The sequence below is a fragment of the Heteronotia binoei genome, chromosome 12 (genome assembly GCF_032191835.1).
Source record: "Heteronotia binoei isolate CCM8104 ecotype False Entrance Well chromosome 12, APGP_CSIRO_Hbin_v1, whole genome shotgun sequence".
Taxonomy (NCBI): Eukaryota; Metazoa; Chordata; class Lepidosauria; order Squamata; family Gekkonidae; genus Heteronotia; species Heteronotia binoei.
The window spans coordinates 49,196,216-49,213,407 of NC_083234.1; the positions used below are offsets into that span (position 1 = coordinate 49,196,216).

Consider the following 17,192-nt stretch of genomic DNA (forward strand, 5'->3'; position numbering starts at 1 on the left):
ATACTCAGTGTGGTGCTGGTGGGCACCATGATGTCCACCAATGGGTTTTCTGGTGCCTACTTATTTCTTTCCCTGAGAACCTCCTTTCCAATTCAAATAATCAGTCTTGGTCTTCCTTTATCTTTCCAGAGAAGTTCTTTGGAAGAACCCAGAGGTAGGTATGTATGTGTGTGTTATTCAGAAGTAACTGCCTTTATAAGAGGAGGATGCTTGGCCTGCAACATCACAACATTTCTTGACTGGCCCCAGGATGCTGTGGCAGCCATTTTGTGATTGGTTCAAGCCCCATTGGCAACCATTCTGTAATGGTGTCCACTTAAGATTCCCAACTCTGCCTTTGCTTAGGGGTGGTTCTTGGGAAGAATGTGATGTCACTTTGGGGTGACTTCTAGGTTGCCTCTCCTGCCCTCTATGATCTTTACCATACAGACTAGGGGAAATTCCTAGGGCATCACTATGTGGAGACAATTTTTTCCTCAGAGGCAGGAAATTGAGTCTGGACTTTGGAGACAGGTAATTCCTTGCACCAGGCAGGTAAATGGGTGGTCTCAAAATTCTAAAAGTGCCAGGTTCAGCAAGACTGGGGACATTTGACAAAGACTATAGTTCTCTCTGTCAAGTCATGGGCAGAAAGGAAAACAGCTCTTCATTTTACAAGCCACTAACATTCTCCTTGTCAGAGAAAGTACATAGGAGGAATAAAAGTTTTTCTCTATCCCTTCCCACCATCAGGATCCTAATGGGTGTGTGTATATGAAGAATTTTTAAAACAGAAACTGGAAGAGGACTAACTCCTACATGCATACACACAATTATGCTGTGCAAGCTTCATTCATTTCAATATTTGTCCTTCATTCCTACAAACTAATGCACTTCCCCTTATCCACTGAGGAGCTGACAAGATTGTCTAGTGAAAATTAAATATTTCACACTGTGAAGGTGCTCAAGAATATGGGCTTTGCCTTCTTTCACCTAAATGCTCCATTTTGTACTTGTGTGTATCCATATAATTACCATTTCCACTCCTCCTTTACCTGCGAATGAGTGGACTTGTGCACAATGACTATCGGGTCACTCCAGGGCTGTTTTTAGACAAAGCAAGAGATCTGATTCTTCTGTCCTTTCACCCTACGGGAGTTTGTACATTTTGTTTAAACTTTGAGAGGGTAGAAACTCAGTTTGTTCCATTATGTAAAAAGGGAGTGAATGAAGAAAGCAACACTGGTTTTGGGGTTGACAACAGCCTCCACACCCAAGCAACTCCCCCCCACAAGCTGTGCAGCAGTCCTTTCTGCCTCACTGAGAATACAAACAAAATCTTTGTCTTTTCCACTTATAAGTGGGCTTTTGTGGAGGGGGGGGGAGAGAAGGACAGATTTAGGCCACAAAATCTATGCTTAAAGTACTCTTCTGAGATTAAGAAACAAGGTGTGCTCAGTGCAGAATTTGATTATCTGAATGCACATCCCTAAAATATAGCACATGGCCACAATCCAGTGCTCTGTGTGTTACCTAATATATACATTCCCTCTTTTCAAGGGAATGGAAAGCCCATACAAATAGGGAAGGCTGACATGCTCCTGGAGCCCCTCTTTGTACAAGAAGTCATTGAATTAGAACAGTAAAGTTCACTTCTCCCAGCATTCTAGGGTTGCCAAGTCCAATTCAAGAAATATTTGGGGACTTTGAGGGTGGAGCCAGGAGACTTTGGGTCAGAGCCAGGAGCAAGGGTGTGACAAGCATAATTGAACTCAAAGGGAGTTCTGGCCATCACATTTAAAGGGACAGCACACCTTTTTAAATGCCTTCCTTCCATAGGAAATAATGAAGGATAGGGGCACCTTCTTTTGGGGCTCATAGAATTGGGCAGAAGAATACAGTACGTACAACGCATCATCAAACAGAAATCAAAAAGTGACAGCTGCCCCTCCCCCACAATTTCCTCATTAAACAGCTGCCCCTCCCCCACACCAGCCCCCACCTCCTGATCAGTAAATGAATGCCTGACGTAGTGGGATTGTACTTTTTTGCTGCCCCTTCTAATACATTAATTGTAACCATCCCAGCATTTTCTTACACATTAAATCCTAACATTTACCTAGCCACCTAACAGCATTTTAGATGCCTATTCTAATACATTAATTGTAAACATATAGCATTTTCTTACACATTAAATCCTAACATTTTTCTATCATCTTCAGTGCCTGTTCTCAGAGTGAGACAAAAGTATTTGACCTTAAAAGGTCAAGTGCTGAAATGTATATCTCGCAGACGTGGGAGGATATTCACCCTGTGAGAGAGAGCAAGAATCTTAGCAAATTATTTAATGCTGACACAGTTTAGACCTGGACAAAATAAACAGATGAAATTAGGTTCTCACGCAATAAATTTCCTGTTCTTATGGTCTGTGATTTAAAATAGCTTTTCCATCAAATTTATGTATGGGCTAATTGTGAGAATAGTGTTTGACCCCCAAAAATGGTCCTAAGAGGTCAAGGGGTTTTATGGCTGTGAAGTGCAGAAAAATGTAGACTTAAGAAAAATGCAAAAGCAGGACAGAGATATACAATTTAGGTTATTTTAAATATAAACAAAGATAGGATTTTCTGACATGTATAGAAACACACAGGTTACAGAATGCCCCATTGGTTTTTTTGTGGATATACTCTGACTGTGTCCAATATGTAGATAAAATAAAATTTTAAATAAAAACAAGCAACAGTAAGCAGTGTTTTAAATGATTTTAGTTCTACATGCCCTGTTAAATGTGCATTCACCCCATGTTCCCCAAGTATTGTTGACAACACAAATATTTACTGCCAACTTTGGTGATTTTTGATATGGTTCCACCAAGATCAGGATCTGAGCCTTTAATTGTATTCAAGTAGGCATTCATTTGCTTTTGATGGAACTCTTAACATCAGAAGATCTGGGGCTTAGTTCTGAGCCATGCAGCTCACTTAATATCTTGGCATACAATACAACTTTTTTCCATCGTCAGCATCCTCCACCTGTTAGCACTCCAAGGAGCTGTCTGGGGGTTACTTGAGCAATGAACAGGGCCCCGGCAGTAGGAGGTTGCCTAGGATTCTATAAGAAAAAGAAGAGCTTATCGTTGCTGCTTTAGGGAGAAGAGGGGGTTGTGGGTCACGGGCAGCCTAGGAACTGATCTCCTTGATGAACCAAGGGTGCAGAGAGAGGAGCGAATTCCACATTTTAATCACTCTCTGTGTAAAATAGTATTTCCTTTTGTCCACCCTGAATATGCTATCAGCCTCGTTGTATTGAGTTCTAGTATTTTGAAAGGGGGAAAAAGTTCTGTTTGTCAACTCTCTCCACCCCTTGCATAATTTTATAAACCTCTATCTTGACCCCACACCCTCCCCCTCCCCTAACATAGCCATCGCTTTTCTAAACTGAAAAGTCACTCATCAGCCTTTCCTCATAGAGAAGGTGCTCCCCCCCCCAACCCCCCCAATCAACTTTGCTGCCCTTCTCTGTACTTTTTCTAGCTCTGCAATGTCCTTTTGGAGATACGGTGACCAGAATTGTACACACTATTCCAAACAAGGCTGCGATATAGATCTATATGGGGGCATTACAATATAGGCTGTTTTATTCTCAATCCCGTTCCCAAGAATACCTACCACAGACTTTGCCTTTTTCGCCGCTGCAGCACACAGGGTTGACACTTTCACCAAACTATCCTCAACACACTTGGGATTTTCCCCCCTCTCAGTCACAGCAAGTTCTATCCCTATTAGCTTATACGTGAAGTGGGGATTTTTTTTGACCCACTATGCCATCACCTTACACTTACCAGCACCTCACCCCTAGTTCCTAATCATTTATGAATAAATGAAATAGTCTTGCCCCCGTACCAATCCTTATCGGACCCCGTAGCATACTTCCCTACATTGTGAGAATTGTCCACAGATCCCCACTCTTTACTAACAGTCATTGAACCAGTTTTTTAATCAGAAAGAGAACCCATCCTCTTATCCCATGACTGCTAAGTTTACTCAGGAATCTCTGGCGAGTCTTTCTCAATGAACTCTAAAAGGTTGGTGAGGCAGGACTTCCCTTTGCAGAAGCCATGTAGGTGAAGAGTAGGTGGAATTCACTGCCACAGGAGGTGGTGGCGGCCACAAGTATGGCCACCTTCAAGAGGGGTTTAGATAGAAATATGGAGCACGGGTCCATCGGTGGCTATTAGCCACAGTGTATGTGTGTATATAAATTTTTTTGCCACTGTGTGACACAGAGTGTTGGACTTGATGGGCCGTTGGCCTGATCCAACATGGCTTCTCTTATGTTCTTATGTTCTTAAGATTAAAAAAACCAAAACAAAAAAACCTGGCACGATTGTGATCTGAGGGTGGAAAAATGTTTTTGTTTCAAACAGTCTTATTAGTAACATATGGCAATAAATTTCAATTTCTTACATCATTAATAATTACTTTTTATCTATCCCATATATTACTTTCTACCCACTCCTCCCCCGTTACTTGACACCCGCCGGTGTTATATACTTAAAATCTTAATATTAAAGGTACCCTTAATTAATAAGAACCAAAATTAATATCCTCCTCCCTCTTGTACTTAGTCATTATCAAAAATTGTCCAATGTCCTTTTATTTTCCACTCTTTTTCTACGTATCTTCTGAACTTTTTCCACTTCATCTTAATTACTTCTAAATCATAGTCTCTTAAGGTTCATGTTAACTTGCCCATTTCACCCCAGTGTCATAACTTTTAAAATCCAATCCCATTTTTCTGGTATTTTTTCTTGCTTCCACAACCGCGCATACAACGTCCTAACTTTTTCCACTCCATCTTAATTACTTCTAAATCATAGTCTCTTAAGGTTCATGTTAACTTGCCCATTTCACCATGTGTCATAACTTTTACAATCCTACCCCATTTCTCTGGTATTTTTTCTTGCTTCCACAACTACGCATATTATGTCCTAGCAGCTGAAAGCAAGTATCAAATTATAGTTCTATCTTCTTTTGGATTTTTTTTTCCATTTGTAATCCCAACAGGAAAGTCTCTGCAACTTTCTTAAATTCATATCCCGAGATCCTAGAAATTTCTTGTTGAATCATCCGCCAATACTTTTTTTGCCCTTTCACAAACCCACCGCATACGGTAGAAAGAACCTTCATGTTTTTTTTTACATTTCCAACACCGGTCTGGCATCTTATTATTCATCTTTGCCAATATCACCCAGTGAGTTGCATTTGAACACGAGTCTCCTAGGTTCTTGTTTAGCACTTAACCCGCTAGAGCCAGCGGAGTATTTTACTTACTTTACTGTAGCCCCCCCTTTTTTGTTTTTGTTTTTTTTGCTGAGACTGAAATGTAAGAACAATGTTCTCAACTAGGATAGGCATTAGAGGACCACACTAGGATCCGGAACCATCAAGTTCAAATCCTGACTCTGCCACGCAAGATTGCTGGTGACTTTGAGCCTATCACGCTCTCTTGCCTTAGCCTACCTCACAAGGTCGCTGTTGCGAAGATAAAATGGAAAAGGAGAAAAACAATTGATAAGCTGCTTGGTATCATGATTAGGGAGGGAAACAGGATGTAAAAACTAAGCACTACACCACAATGGTTTCAATGAAATGTGGAGGCTGGACAGTTGTAAGAGACCGCAGAGGCTACTGTTACACGGCTAACCCTACTGACGTCCAAGCTCTGACAAAATTGGGCTAGTCGGTTATATTCAGGCTTCCCATGAAACATTTACATGCGGATAATTAGAGAAATAAGAGCCCCGGTGGTGCAGAGTGGTAAAGCCGCAGCACAGCGGTTCTAACCTCTGCTAACGACCTGAGTTTCACGGTTAAAACAATTTTATTTGGTAACAAATTATATGTCCTGCATCATTAATAACTTCTTTTAACTATCCCACATATTACTTTCTAGCCATCCCTCCCCCATTACTTGACCCCCGCCGGTGTTATTTACTTAAAATACTAATGTTTAAAGGTACCCTTAACTAATAAAAAATGAAAATTAACATTCTTCTTTTTTTTCTAAGACTTCATCATTATCAAAAATTGTTCAACGTCCTTTTATTTTCCACTCCATCTTAAAAACTTCTAAATCATAACCTCTTAAAATTCTTGTTAACTCGTTCATTTCACACAATGTCATAACTTTTACAATCCAACCCCATTTCTCTGGTATTTTTTCATGCTTCCACAACTACGCATATAATGTCCTAGCGGCTGAAAGCATGCACCAAATTATAGTTCTATTTTCTTTTGGAAATTTTTCCATTTGTAATCCCGACAGAAAAGTCTCTGCGACTTTCTTAAATTCATATCCCAAGATCCTAGAAATTTCTTGTTGAATCATCCGCCAATACTTTTTCGCTCTTTCACAAGTCCACCGCATACGGTAGAAAGAACCTTCATGTTTTTTACATTTCCAACATCTGTCCGGCATCTTATTATTCATCTTTTGCCAATTTCTTAGGAGTCATATACCACCTGTACATCATCTTAAAACAATTTTCTTTAATACTCTGACACGTTGAGAGTTTCATAAAGTTCTTCCACAAATATCCCCAAGTTTCCATATATATTTCTTTATTTACATTAATTGCCCACTTAATCATTTGAGATGTCACTACTTCATTTTAAAAGTAACATATAGATTTTTGAAATTAATTTTTCATTGTCTCCAAGCAGAACTTTTCCCATTTCTGTTTGTTCTCATCTCATTCCTTCAGTTTTAATGTCATTCTCCACCAAACTTTTTATTTGTTGCGTTTGAAACCAATCATATTTATTATTCAACTCTTCGGCAGTTTTCAATTCTATTTTACAGCTTTGTATTTTTAGTAATTGGTTATACGACACCCTTTTTCCCTCTCCCATCTCCGCCGTTATCCTTATTACTTCTGCCGGCGATGAGGATAGAGAAATGTTACGACCGTTCCTTTGTCATAGATTGCTATTTGATCATGTTTTGCGCGCTTCGGTTTTAATACAAAGGCACGCAAATCGGGGCCCTCGGCGGTAGTTTCTAAAGCATCCGCGCAATTCGATGTTTTGATTACGCGTGTCTTAGACGGTCGTTGTATATAATCGAATAAAATATAATACGCGATCGCGATGTATAACGTTAGACAACCTTGTTACTCTGACTTTTGAAAACCCCGAGATAGGCCCCCTTCTGCGAATTCGGCTCAGCGGCCCGCCACCAATAGGGGAGTCGCCGTTGTTCAAACGCGCCAGCGGGTGCGGGGGGGGGGGGGGGGTCGGCGCAGGATTCTCTTTAAATACGGGAAACCCGAGCGCCGTTCTGACGGCTCCGTACCACCATGGAGAAATTTTCTAACATGGAGGGACCCCTAGGCATCAAGCCTCACAAACATTCAAGAAAAGGCAACGGTGATGAGATAGAAGCGGAGAACACCGCCCCCGAGAAGACCCCTCTAGAATCTGTACCCGAAAACATGGAAGAGGAGAGTTTGGGGAACCAGGAAGCAGAAACAGATGCACAGGTAAGTTGTGAGAAAAGAGGAAAGTGGGGAGGATTGCCATGGCGGGTCATGTAGCGTTATGCCCTTTCTTTTTTTTTAAATTAGGCGGCGGAGGGATCAGAGACCAAAGTCGCTGATTTAGAGGATTTGATCATGTGTGGGATGCTAACCCTGGTGTTGCTCAAATCTTTAAGAAAGCGTGGTTCTAATCTCAAGAACTCAACACAGGTGGAGAATAATGAATCCCCTTTGAGGGAGAGTTCCACAAAGAAGGCTTGGGAAAAGGCAGAGCTCTCTGAGAATGGCGTCTCTATCAAGGAGTCAGAACGTGGAGGGAAGGCACAAGAAAATATGGAGATTGTGGAGGAAACGGTCTATTTTAAAGCGCTCTTTCCGAATGTAAGGCCTAAAAAAAAAAAAACACCGAGGTGTATGGAATTGGGGGGTGGGGGGCCCGCTCATGAGACAGGATACTAATTTTTTTTTTTTTTGTTCTTCAAACTTTTAGGTAGAGAATGTGGCAGCGGTCAACTCAGGGAGGCCGGACACCTGTCACTGCCCATACTGCGGGGGTCTAGCACACTTTCAAGATTCAGATGAGGAAGATTCCCTAGCAGATGCCGAGCACGGTACCGCCGGTGATTCCGGAGCGGACATGGAGGATACCTCTGGAGATTCTGAAGCAGACACGAAGGATGAAGCCGTGGAAAAGGCGAGAGAACCCCCGATTGATGAAGCGCAAACACCGGAGTCTCCAAAGGAGGTTGATTCCCTCATGGAGGAAGAAGAAGAGGTTGCAAAGAAGGAAAAACATACAGATTAGAATCGAGAATGTCCCAACCACATGTAGATGAGAAAACACACACGTCTGTTTGTATATAAGATCCGTATCCTGAAGCGGATAGTAAGAACTGTATTTTTTCAGTAGGGTGGGGGGAAATAGCACGCATGTTTTTGTTTTCTCACATTGATAAAGCGGATGTATCGTTGCTACACTTTCTGTACATACACACGTGTCTAATCCTTGTGAATCGCAACACGACAAAGATGTACGCCGTGTATTTCTTACCCTGCCCCCCCACCCCTTGCAGGATTTCCCGGCAATCCCCCCTTCCCTCCTATTCGACACCAAAGTGGAAGACGCCTCATTCGCGGGGAACTGTAGACACGTGGGTCGGGATGCAGATTGTTGTTAATTAAAAAAAGCTACGCTTTGTATATTCTCGCTTTAATAAAATGCTTTTCTATTAGATATGACGGTATGAAACACGTGGTGTGCTCGACTGAAATAAGCTTAGAATTCCCACCGTAAAAATCCAAACACACATCGTTACGACGGTTGCACCGCAAGGTCATCTAACGTATTTTAGCATAACGCCTCAGTTCTCTAGAATGGAACTAACAAAACATACAAACTTAGGACCTGAACAATCTTTGTTTCCATTTGTTTGGTTTTTTGACGTTGCCAAGGTGGGTTGTGCTTCATTTAAACATTCAGGCCTAGACACCGATTTAAGCAACGTTATTAAAATTGTAAAAATATAGAGCGGACTCATCACGGGTACTTGTTCATAGTTTCATAGCGCTTGTTCATAGTTTCGAGTTCACGATGTACTTTTATCTCACGGCCATGAGGAAAGCTAATCCTGCTAGGACAAATCCGGCGGTCGCTATGATAGTGTTGCTTTTGGTATCGCACCGGCTGATTGAATCAGAACCGTGTTTGTTGAAGTAGCGGTAGAACCCTTCCCAGCCACCATGCGCCTCCAGCCACTCGCGCTTCTCCACAGACAGATAGATGACCAATGCCTCTGTCAGGCCGCCGATCTCCTCGTGGGCCCCCCGCTCAGCCAGAGCTGTTGCCAAGGTGCCGGTGAACACAAACAGCGCCACTACTCGACCCCAGTTAAGCCCGCCATCAGATGCCATCTGCACCGCCACACGTCTCAAATGGACGTCTGCCCTACCAGGCTCCGGCAAGATTGCCGTGGAGCAAATGGAGTGAAAGAATGTCTTCTCACGGCTCTCCAGCTTGTCAGCCACTCTCCGCAGGGTCTTGGCCGTGTGGCTGTGAGACAGCACCGAACCACTCAGGTTGCGTCGCAAGTAGCCATCCACCAGTCGCCTTGTCTCGGCTGTCAGATCGCTCAGCATAGCGACTCTTCGATGACTGCCGATGAATACGTCGGCCTGCTCCAACCGTGCCCCAATACCGCCGGTTCTATACAGATACGATTTTACAACCTACTTTCCCCCAATCGGTAGGTTTCTTACAAACCGAGAAGCCGACAAATTAAGCATCCGTAATAGATACGGTCATAGAAATGTAGAGGAAGTACCGGCCGAAAGAACATGGGTAAAAGAATGATGGGATTACCTACGTGTATAGACACGGAACATACCACCCCCCCCCCCCCCTTTCCCTAACATGATCCGGCAGCGGACTATAACGCTGTTTCTCGTGTGTTACTTTGTAATATGTTTATTGTACCCCAGCCTGATTCCGGCCTCCCCCATTCTCACCTTTTCCCATTATGCTCACCCTCGGCCCCTTTGATTCGTAGCCATCTTTATACGATATTACACCAGCTTTCCTATATAAAATCAGATAGACTCCCTCCGTTTCTTACCCCGCCTGCCCCAGCTAATTTTAATCCGCCCAAGCAAACGCCGAAGAAACCTATCCTCCCACAATTGCGATCCGCAGCCTTTACACCGTCACTCCTACCCTGTTCAATAGGTCATATTTACAGGGGAGTGTTTCACCGTAAAGTGAAAATAAAGGAAAAAAGCTTATATGTAATAACAGGGTGTGTCCGATTATTCAGTGTATTTTTATACTTTGTTTCTTTGTTGCCCAAAGTGTTTTACAAAAAGCCATTAGCCAAAAATTGGCATGATTATACATTATTAAAACAAACCAGGAGAAGGACTTTCTGTGTTGGTGGTATCGGATGAGAGAAGAGACGGCCCCCTCCTTCAGCCGGGGCATAAGAACGGAACCGCTACAGAAAAAGACTTGCTCCGGCTTTTAAAGAACTTTTAAAGAGCTGTTCAGGATTATGTGGGGAAGAGCGTGCACGGTGTTGTTTTTTAAAGTAAGGAACCCGTGAAAACACGCTGTCGGTATTAGGACTTGTGTTTAAATAGCTCTCGGTCTATTTTAAGTTTTCTCGGTGCAGAGCCGTTATTTTCATCGTTATTGGTAAAACCATACGTCTATCGGCGTATCGGCGTCAATCTCCCTCTTACTGATCAAAAGCGACCTCCCTAAATGCAGCGTGATCTTTTTTAATATCGAATATTTTTTAGTATCAAAATTTGCACAAACTCAACGGCTTCTAAATACATTTTTATTTTTATACATGTGAATGTATAAAATGTACATTTATTACAGAAAGTTTTTAAAATTTATTTACAAAAGGGGGAAAAGAAAGGTATTCACAGATGTGCCATTCTGAAATGTATTATGCAGAAATTTCTCAACAAGTGTCACATAGGGTCGGTGGCATTTCTGAAACAACGTTCTCAATTGTTCACAGGGGGTCGGGGATGTTTGTACGCCTTCCACCAGGTTGGCCAACGTTATGACATGATTCTTGTTAATACCACAACAATCAAGAAAACACGCAATAACCGTGATCACATACAACACGGGGCCCATATTCAGATTGCGACAAACATATCTTAAGTTCTCATCGTAAAAAGCAGAGGACCACGTCAAACATACATGAGAATTCTGTCCGGGTCTATCTAAAATGCATCCGTCACACATAGAATAAGAGAGATCGTTGGAGCAATAATTGAGAACAGAATAAGCGGTGGCAGTTATCAGTTTGTACATCGCAGAACGTGACTTTTGCTTGTCCACAGGTGGAACGTCTTCATCGGACACTCCCACGTATTTTTGCAGGACGGTATGAATCGACGTCTGAACACCGGACAAGTCCACGAGACAAATTTTCTAAAAATCACAAACACACAAAATGAGAAAAGGAGCCTAAACAGAAACAACACAACCTTTTACACATCTTTCCCATGTTGTTCTACCCACCTTAAATGTATCTTGTTGTGACGGATTCACGGAGTCACAACTCTCACCATCCTGGAAACATCTACTCCGCTTCGGTGTACAGATTTCTGCCCCATCTTTCATTTTCTCGGGGGAAGCAAAAAGGCGTTTAGCAAGAACCGGCTGTACATTCTCCTTGTCAGAATCGGTGCTAGGTTTTTGAATCCTCGCTGTAGTTTTCCTCCTCACGGGTGCTCCAGGGACCACAGGATTAAAAACAGACAGGGGTGTATTCGCCATGGTGGTACGGAGCCGTCAGAACGGCGCTCGGGTTTCCCGTATTTAAAGAGAATCCTGCGCCGACCCCCCCCCCCCCGCACCCGCTGGCGCGTTTGAACAACGGCGACTCCCCTATTGGTGGCGGGCCGCTGAGCCGAATTCGCAGAAGGGGGCCTATCTCGGGGTTTTCAAAAGTCAGAGTAACAAGGTTGTCTAACGTTATACATCGCGATCGCGTATTATATTTTATTCGATTATATACAACGACCGTCTAAGACACGCGTAATCAAAACATCGAATTGCGCGGATGCTTTAGAAACTACCGCCGAGGGCCCCGATTTGCGTGCCTTTGTATTAAAACCGAAGCGCGCAAAACACGATCAAATAGCAATCTATGACAAAGGAACGGTCGTAACATTTCTCTATCCTCAGTGCCTGCGGAAGTAATAAGGATAACGGCGGAGATGGGAGAGGGGAAAAGGGTGTCGTATAAACTAAAAATACAAAGCTGTAAAATAGAATTGAAAACTGCCGAAGAGTTGAATAATAAATATGATTGTTTCAAACGCAACAAATAAAAAGTTTGGTGGAAAGCGATGTTAAAACTGAAGGAATAAGATGAGAACAAACAGAAATGGGAAAAGTTCTGCTTGGAGACAATGAAAAATTAATTTCAAAAAATCTATATGTTACTTTTAAAATGAAGTAGTGACATCTCAAATGATTAAGTGGGCAATTAATGTAAATAAAGAAATATATATGGAAACTTGGGGATATTTGTGGAAGAACTTTATGAAACTCTCAACGTATCATAGTATTAAAGAAAATTGTTTTAAGATGATGTACAGGTGGTATATGACTCCTAAGAAATTGGCAAAAGATGAATAATAAGATGCCGGACAGATGTTGGAAATGTAAAAAACATGGAGTTTCTTTCTACCGTATGCGGTGGACTTGTGAAAGGGCAAAAAAGTATTGGCGGATGATTCAACAAGAAATTTCTAGGATCTTGGGATATGAATTTAAGAAAGTCGCAGAGACTTTTCTGTCGGGATTACAAATGGAAAAATTTCCAAAAGAAAATAGAACTATAATTTGGTGCATGCTTTCAGCCGCTAGGACATTATATGCGTAGTTGTGGAAGCATGAAAAAATACCAGAGAAATGGGGTTGGATTGTAAAAGTTATGACATTGTGTGAAATGAACGAGTTAACAAGAATTTTAAGAGGTTATGATTTAGAAGTTTTTAAGATGGAGTGGAAAATAAAAGGACATTGAACAATTTTTGATAATGATGAAGTCTTAGAAAAAAAAGAAGAATGTTAATTTTCATTTTTTATTAGTTAAGGGTACCTTTAAACATTAGTATTTTAAGTAAATAACACCGGCGGGGGTCAAGTAATGGGGGAGGGATGGCTAGAAAGTAATATGTGGGATAGTTAAAAGAAGTTATTAATGATGCAGGACATATAGTTTGTTACCAAATAAAATTGTTTTAACCGTGAAACTCAGGTCGTTAGCAGAGGTTAGAACCGCTGTGCTGCGGCTTTACCACTCTGCACCACTGGGGCTCTTATTTCTCTAATTATCCGCATGTAAATGTTTCATGGGAAGCCTGAATATAACCGACTAGCCCAATTTTGTCAGAGCTTGGACGTCAGTAGGGTTAGCCGTGTAACAGTAGCCTCTGCGGTCTCTTACAACTGTCCAGCCTCCGCATTTCATTGAAACCATTGTGGTGTAGTGCTTAGTTTTTACATCCTGTTTCCCTCCCTAATCATGATACCAAGCAGCTTATCAATTGTTTTTCTCCTTTTCCATTTTATCTTCGCAACAGCAACCTTGTGAGGTAGGCTAAGGCAAGAGAGCGTGATAGGCTCAAAGTCACCAGCAATCTTGCGTGGCAGAGTCAGGATTTGAACTTGATGGTTCCGGATCCTAGTGTGGTCCTCTAATGCCTATCCTAGTTGAGAACATTGTTCTTACATTTCAGTCTCAGCAAAAAAACAAAAACAAAAAAGGGGGGGCTACAGTAAAGTAAGTCTAGCGGGTTAAGTGCTAAACAAGAACCTAGGAGACTCGTGTTCAAATGCAACTCACTGGGTGATATTGGCAAAGATGAATAATAAGATGCCAGACCGGTGTTGGAAATGTAAAAAAAAACATGAAGGTTCTTTCTACCGTATGCGGTGGGTTTGTGAAAGGGCAAAAAAAGTATTGGCGGATGATTCAACAAGAAATTTCTAGGATCTCGGGATATGAATTTAAGAAAGTTGCAGAGACTTTCCTGTTGGGATTACAAATGGAAAAAAAAATCCAAAAGAAGATAGAACTATAATTTGATACTTGCTTTCAGCTGCTAGGACATAATATGCGTAGTTGTGGAAGCAAGAAAAAATACCAGAGAAATGGGGTAGGATTGTAAAAGTTATGACACATGGTGAAATGGGCAAGTTAACATGAACCTTAAGAGACTATGATTTAGAAGTAATTAAGATGGAGTGGAAAAAGTTAGGACGTTGTATGCGCGGTTGTGGAAGCAAGAAAAAATACCAGAAAAATGGGATTGGGTTTTAAAAGTTATGACACTGGGGTGAAATGGGCAAGTTAACGTGAACCTTAAGAGACTATGATTTAGAAGTAATTAAGATGAAGTGGAAAAAGTTCAGAAGATACGTAGAAAAAGAGTGGAAAATAAAAGGACATTGGACAATTTTTGATAATGACTAAGTACAAGAGGGAGGAGGATATTAATTTTGGTTCTTATTAATTAAGGGTACCTTTAATATTAAGATTTTAAGTATATAACACCGGCGGGTGTCAAGTAACGGGGGAGGAGTGGGTAGAAAGTAATATATGGGATAGATAAAAAGTAATTATTAATGATGTAAGAAATTGAAATTTATTGCCATATGTTACTAATAAGACTGTTTGAAACAAAAACATTTTTCCACCCTCAGATCACAATCGTGCCAGGTTTTTTTGTTTTGGTTTTTTTAATCTTAAGAACATAAGAACATAAGAGAAGCCATGTTGGATCAGGCCAACGGCCCATCAAGTCCAACACTCTGTGTCACACAGTGGCAAAAAAATTTATATACACACATACACTGTGGCTAATAGCCACCGATGGACCCGTGCTCCATATTTCTATCTAAACCCCTCTTGAAGGTGGCCATACTTGTGGCCGCCACCACCTCCTGTGGCAGTGAATTCCACCTACTCTTCACCTACATGGCTTCTGCAAAGGGAAGTCCTGCCTCACCAACCTTTTAGAGTTCATTGAGAAAGACTCGCCAGAGATTCCTGAGTAAACTTAGCAGTCATGGGATAAGAGGATGGGTTCTCTTTCTGATTAAAAAACTGGTTCAATGACTGTTAGTAAAGAGTGGGGATCTGTGGACAATTCTCACAATGTAGGGAAGTATGCTACGGGGTCCGATAAGGATTGGTACGGGGGCAAGACTATTTCATTTATTCATAAATGATTAGGAACTAGGGGTGAGGTGCTGGTAAGTGTAAGGTGATGGCATAGTGGGTCAAAAAAAATCCCCACTTCACGTATAAGCTAATAGGGATAGAACTTGCTGTGACTGAGAGGGGGGAAAATCCCAAGTGTGTTGAGGATAGTTTGGTGAAAGTGTCAACCCTGTGTGCTGCAGCGGTGAAAAAGGCAAAGTCTGTGGTAGGTATTCTTGGGAACGGGATTGAGAATAAAACAGCCTATATTGTAATGCCCCCATATAGATCTATATCGCAGCCTTGTTTGGAATAGTGTGTACAATTCTGGTCACCGTATCTCCAAAAGGACATTGCAGAGCTAGAAAAAGTACAGAGAAGGGCAGCAAAGTTGATTGGGGGGGGTTGGGGGGGGGAGCACCTTCTCTATGAGGAAAGGCTGATGAGTGACTTTTCAGTTTAGAAAAGCGATGGCTATGTTAGGGGAGGGGGAGGGTGTGGGGTCAAGATAGAGGTTTATAAAATTATGCAAGGGGTGGAGAGAGTTGACAAACAGAACTTTTTCCCCCTTTCAAAATACTAGAACTCAATACAACGAGGCTGATAGCATATTCAGGGTGGACAAAAGGAAATACTATTTTACACAGAGAGTGATTAAAATGTGGAATTCGCTCCTCTCTCTGCACCCTTGGTTCATCAAGGAGATCAGTTCCTAGGCTGCCCGTGACCCACAACCCCCTCTTCTCCCTAAAGCAGCAACGATAAGCTCTTCTTTTTCTTATAGAATCCTAGGCAACCTCCTACTGCCGGGGCCCTGTTCATTGCTCAAGTAACCCCCCAGACAGCTCCTTGGAGTGCTAACAGGTGGAGGATGCTGACGATGGAAAAAAGTTGTATTGTGTGCCAAGATATTAAGTGAGCTGCATGGCTCAGAACTAAGCCCCAGATCTTCTGATGTTAAGAGTTCCATCAAAAGCAAATGAATGCCTACTTGAATACAATTAAAGGCTCAGATCCTGATCTTGGTGGAACCATATCAAAAATCACCAAAGTTGGCAGTAAATATTTGTGTTGTCAACAATACTTGGGGAACATGGGGTGAATGCACATTTAACAGGGCATGTAGAACTAAAATCATTTAAAACACTGCTTACTGTTGCTTGTTTTTATTTAAAATTTTATTTTATCTACATATTGGACACAGTCAGAGTATATCCACAAAAAAACCAATGGGGCATTCTGTAACCTGTGTGTTTCTATACATGTCAGAAAATCCTATCTTTGTTTATATTTAAAATAACCTAAATTGTATATCTCTGTCCTGCTTTTGCATTTTTCTTAAGTCTACATTTTTCTGCACTTCACAGCCATAAAACCCCTTGACCTCTTAGGACCATTTTTGGGGGTCAAACACTATTCTCACAATTAGCCCATACATAAATTTGATGGAAAAGCTATTTTAAATCACAGACCATAAGAACAGGAAATTTATTGCGTGAGAACCTAATTTCATCTGTTTATTTTGTCCAGGTCTAAACTGTGTCAGCATTAAATAATTTGCTAAGATTCTTGCTCTCTCTCACAGGGTGAATATCCTCCCACGTCTGCGAGATATACATTTCAGCACTTGACCTTTTAAGGTCAAATACTTTTGTCTCACTCTGAGAACAGGCACTGAAGATGATAGAAAAATGTTAGGATTTAATGTGTAAGAAAATGCTATATGTTTACAATTAATGTATTAGAATAGGCATCTAAAATGCTGTTAGGTGGCTAGGTAAATGTTAGGATTTAATGTGTAAGAAAATGCTGGGATGGTTACAATTAATGTATTAGAAGGGGCAGCAAAAAAGTACAATCCCACTACGTCAGGCATTCATTTACTGATCAGGAGGTGGGGGCTGGTGTGGGGGGAGGGGCAGCTGTTTAATGAGGAAATT

The 17,192-nt window shown here is 41.6% G+C and overlaps 2 protein-coding genes across 2 annotated transcripts in view; both read right to left on the reverse strand.

Annotated features, from left to right (window-relative positions):
* TACR1 (tachykinin receptor 1) overlaps positions 1-17,192 on the reverse strand; it is a 102,268-nt gene that overhangs the window by 45,162 nt on the left and 39,914 nt on the right. The gene's annotated exons all lie outside the window — the stretch shown is intronic.
* LOC132580551 (anti-apoptotic protein NR13-like) lies at positions 9,119-9,655 on the reverse strand. The gene has a single exon (XM_060251421.1). The coding sequence runs from the start codon at positions 9,653-9,655 to the stop codon at positions 9,119-9,121; it is 537 nt and encodes a 178-aa protein (XP_060107404.1).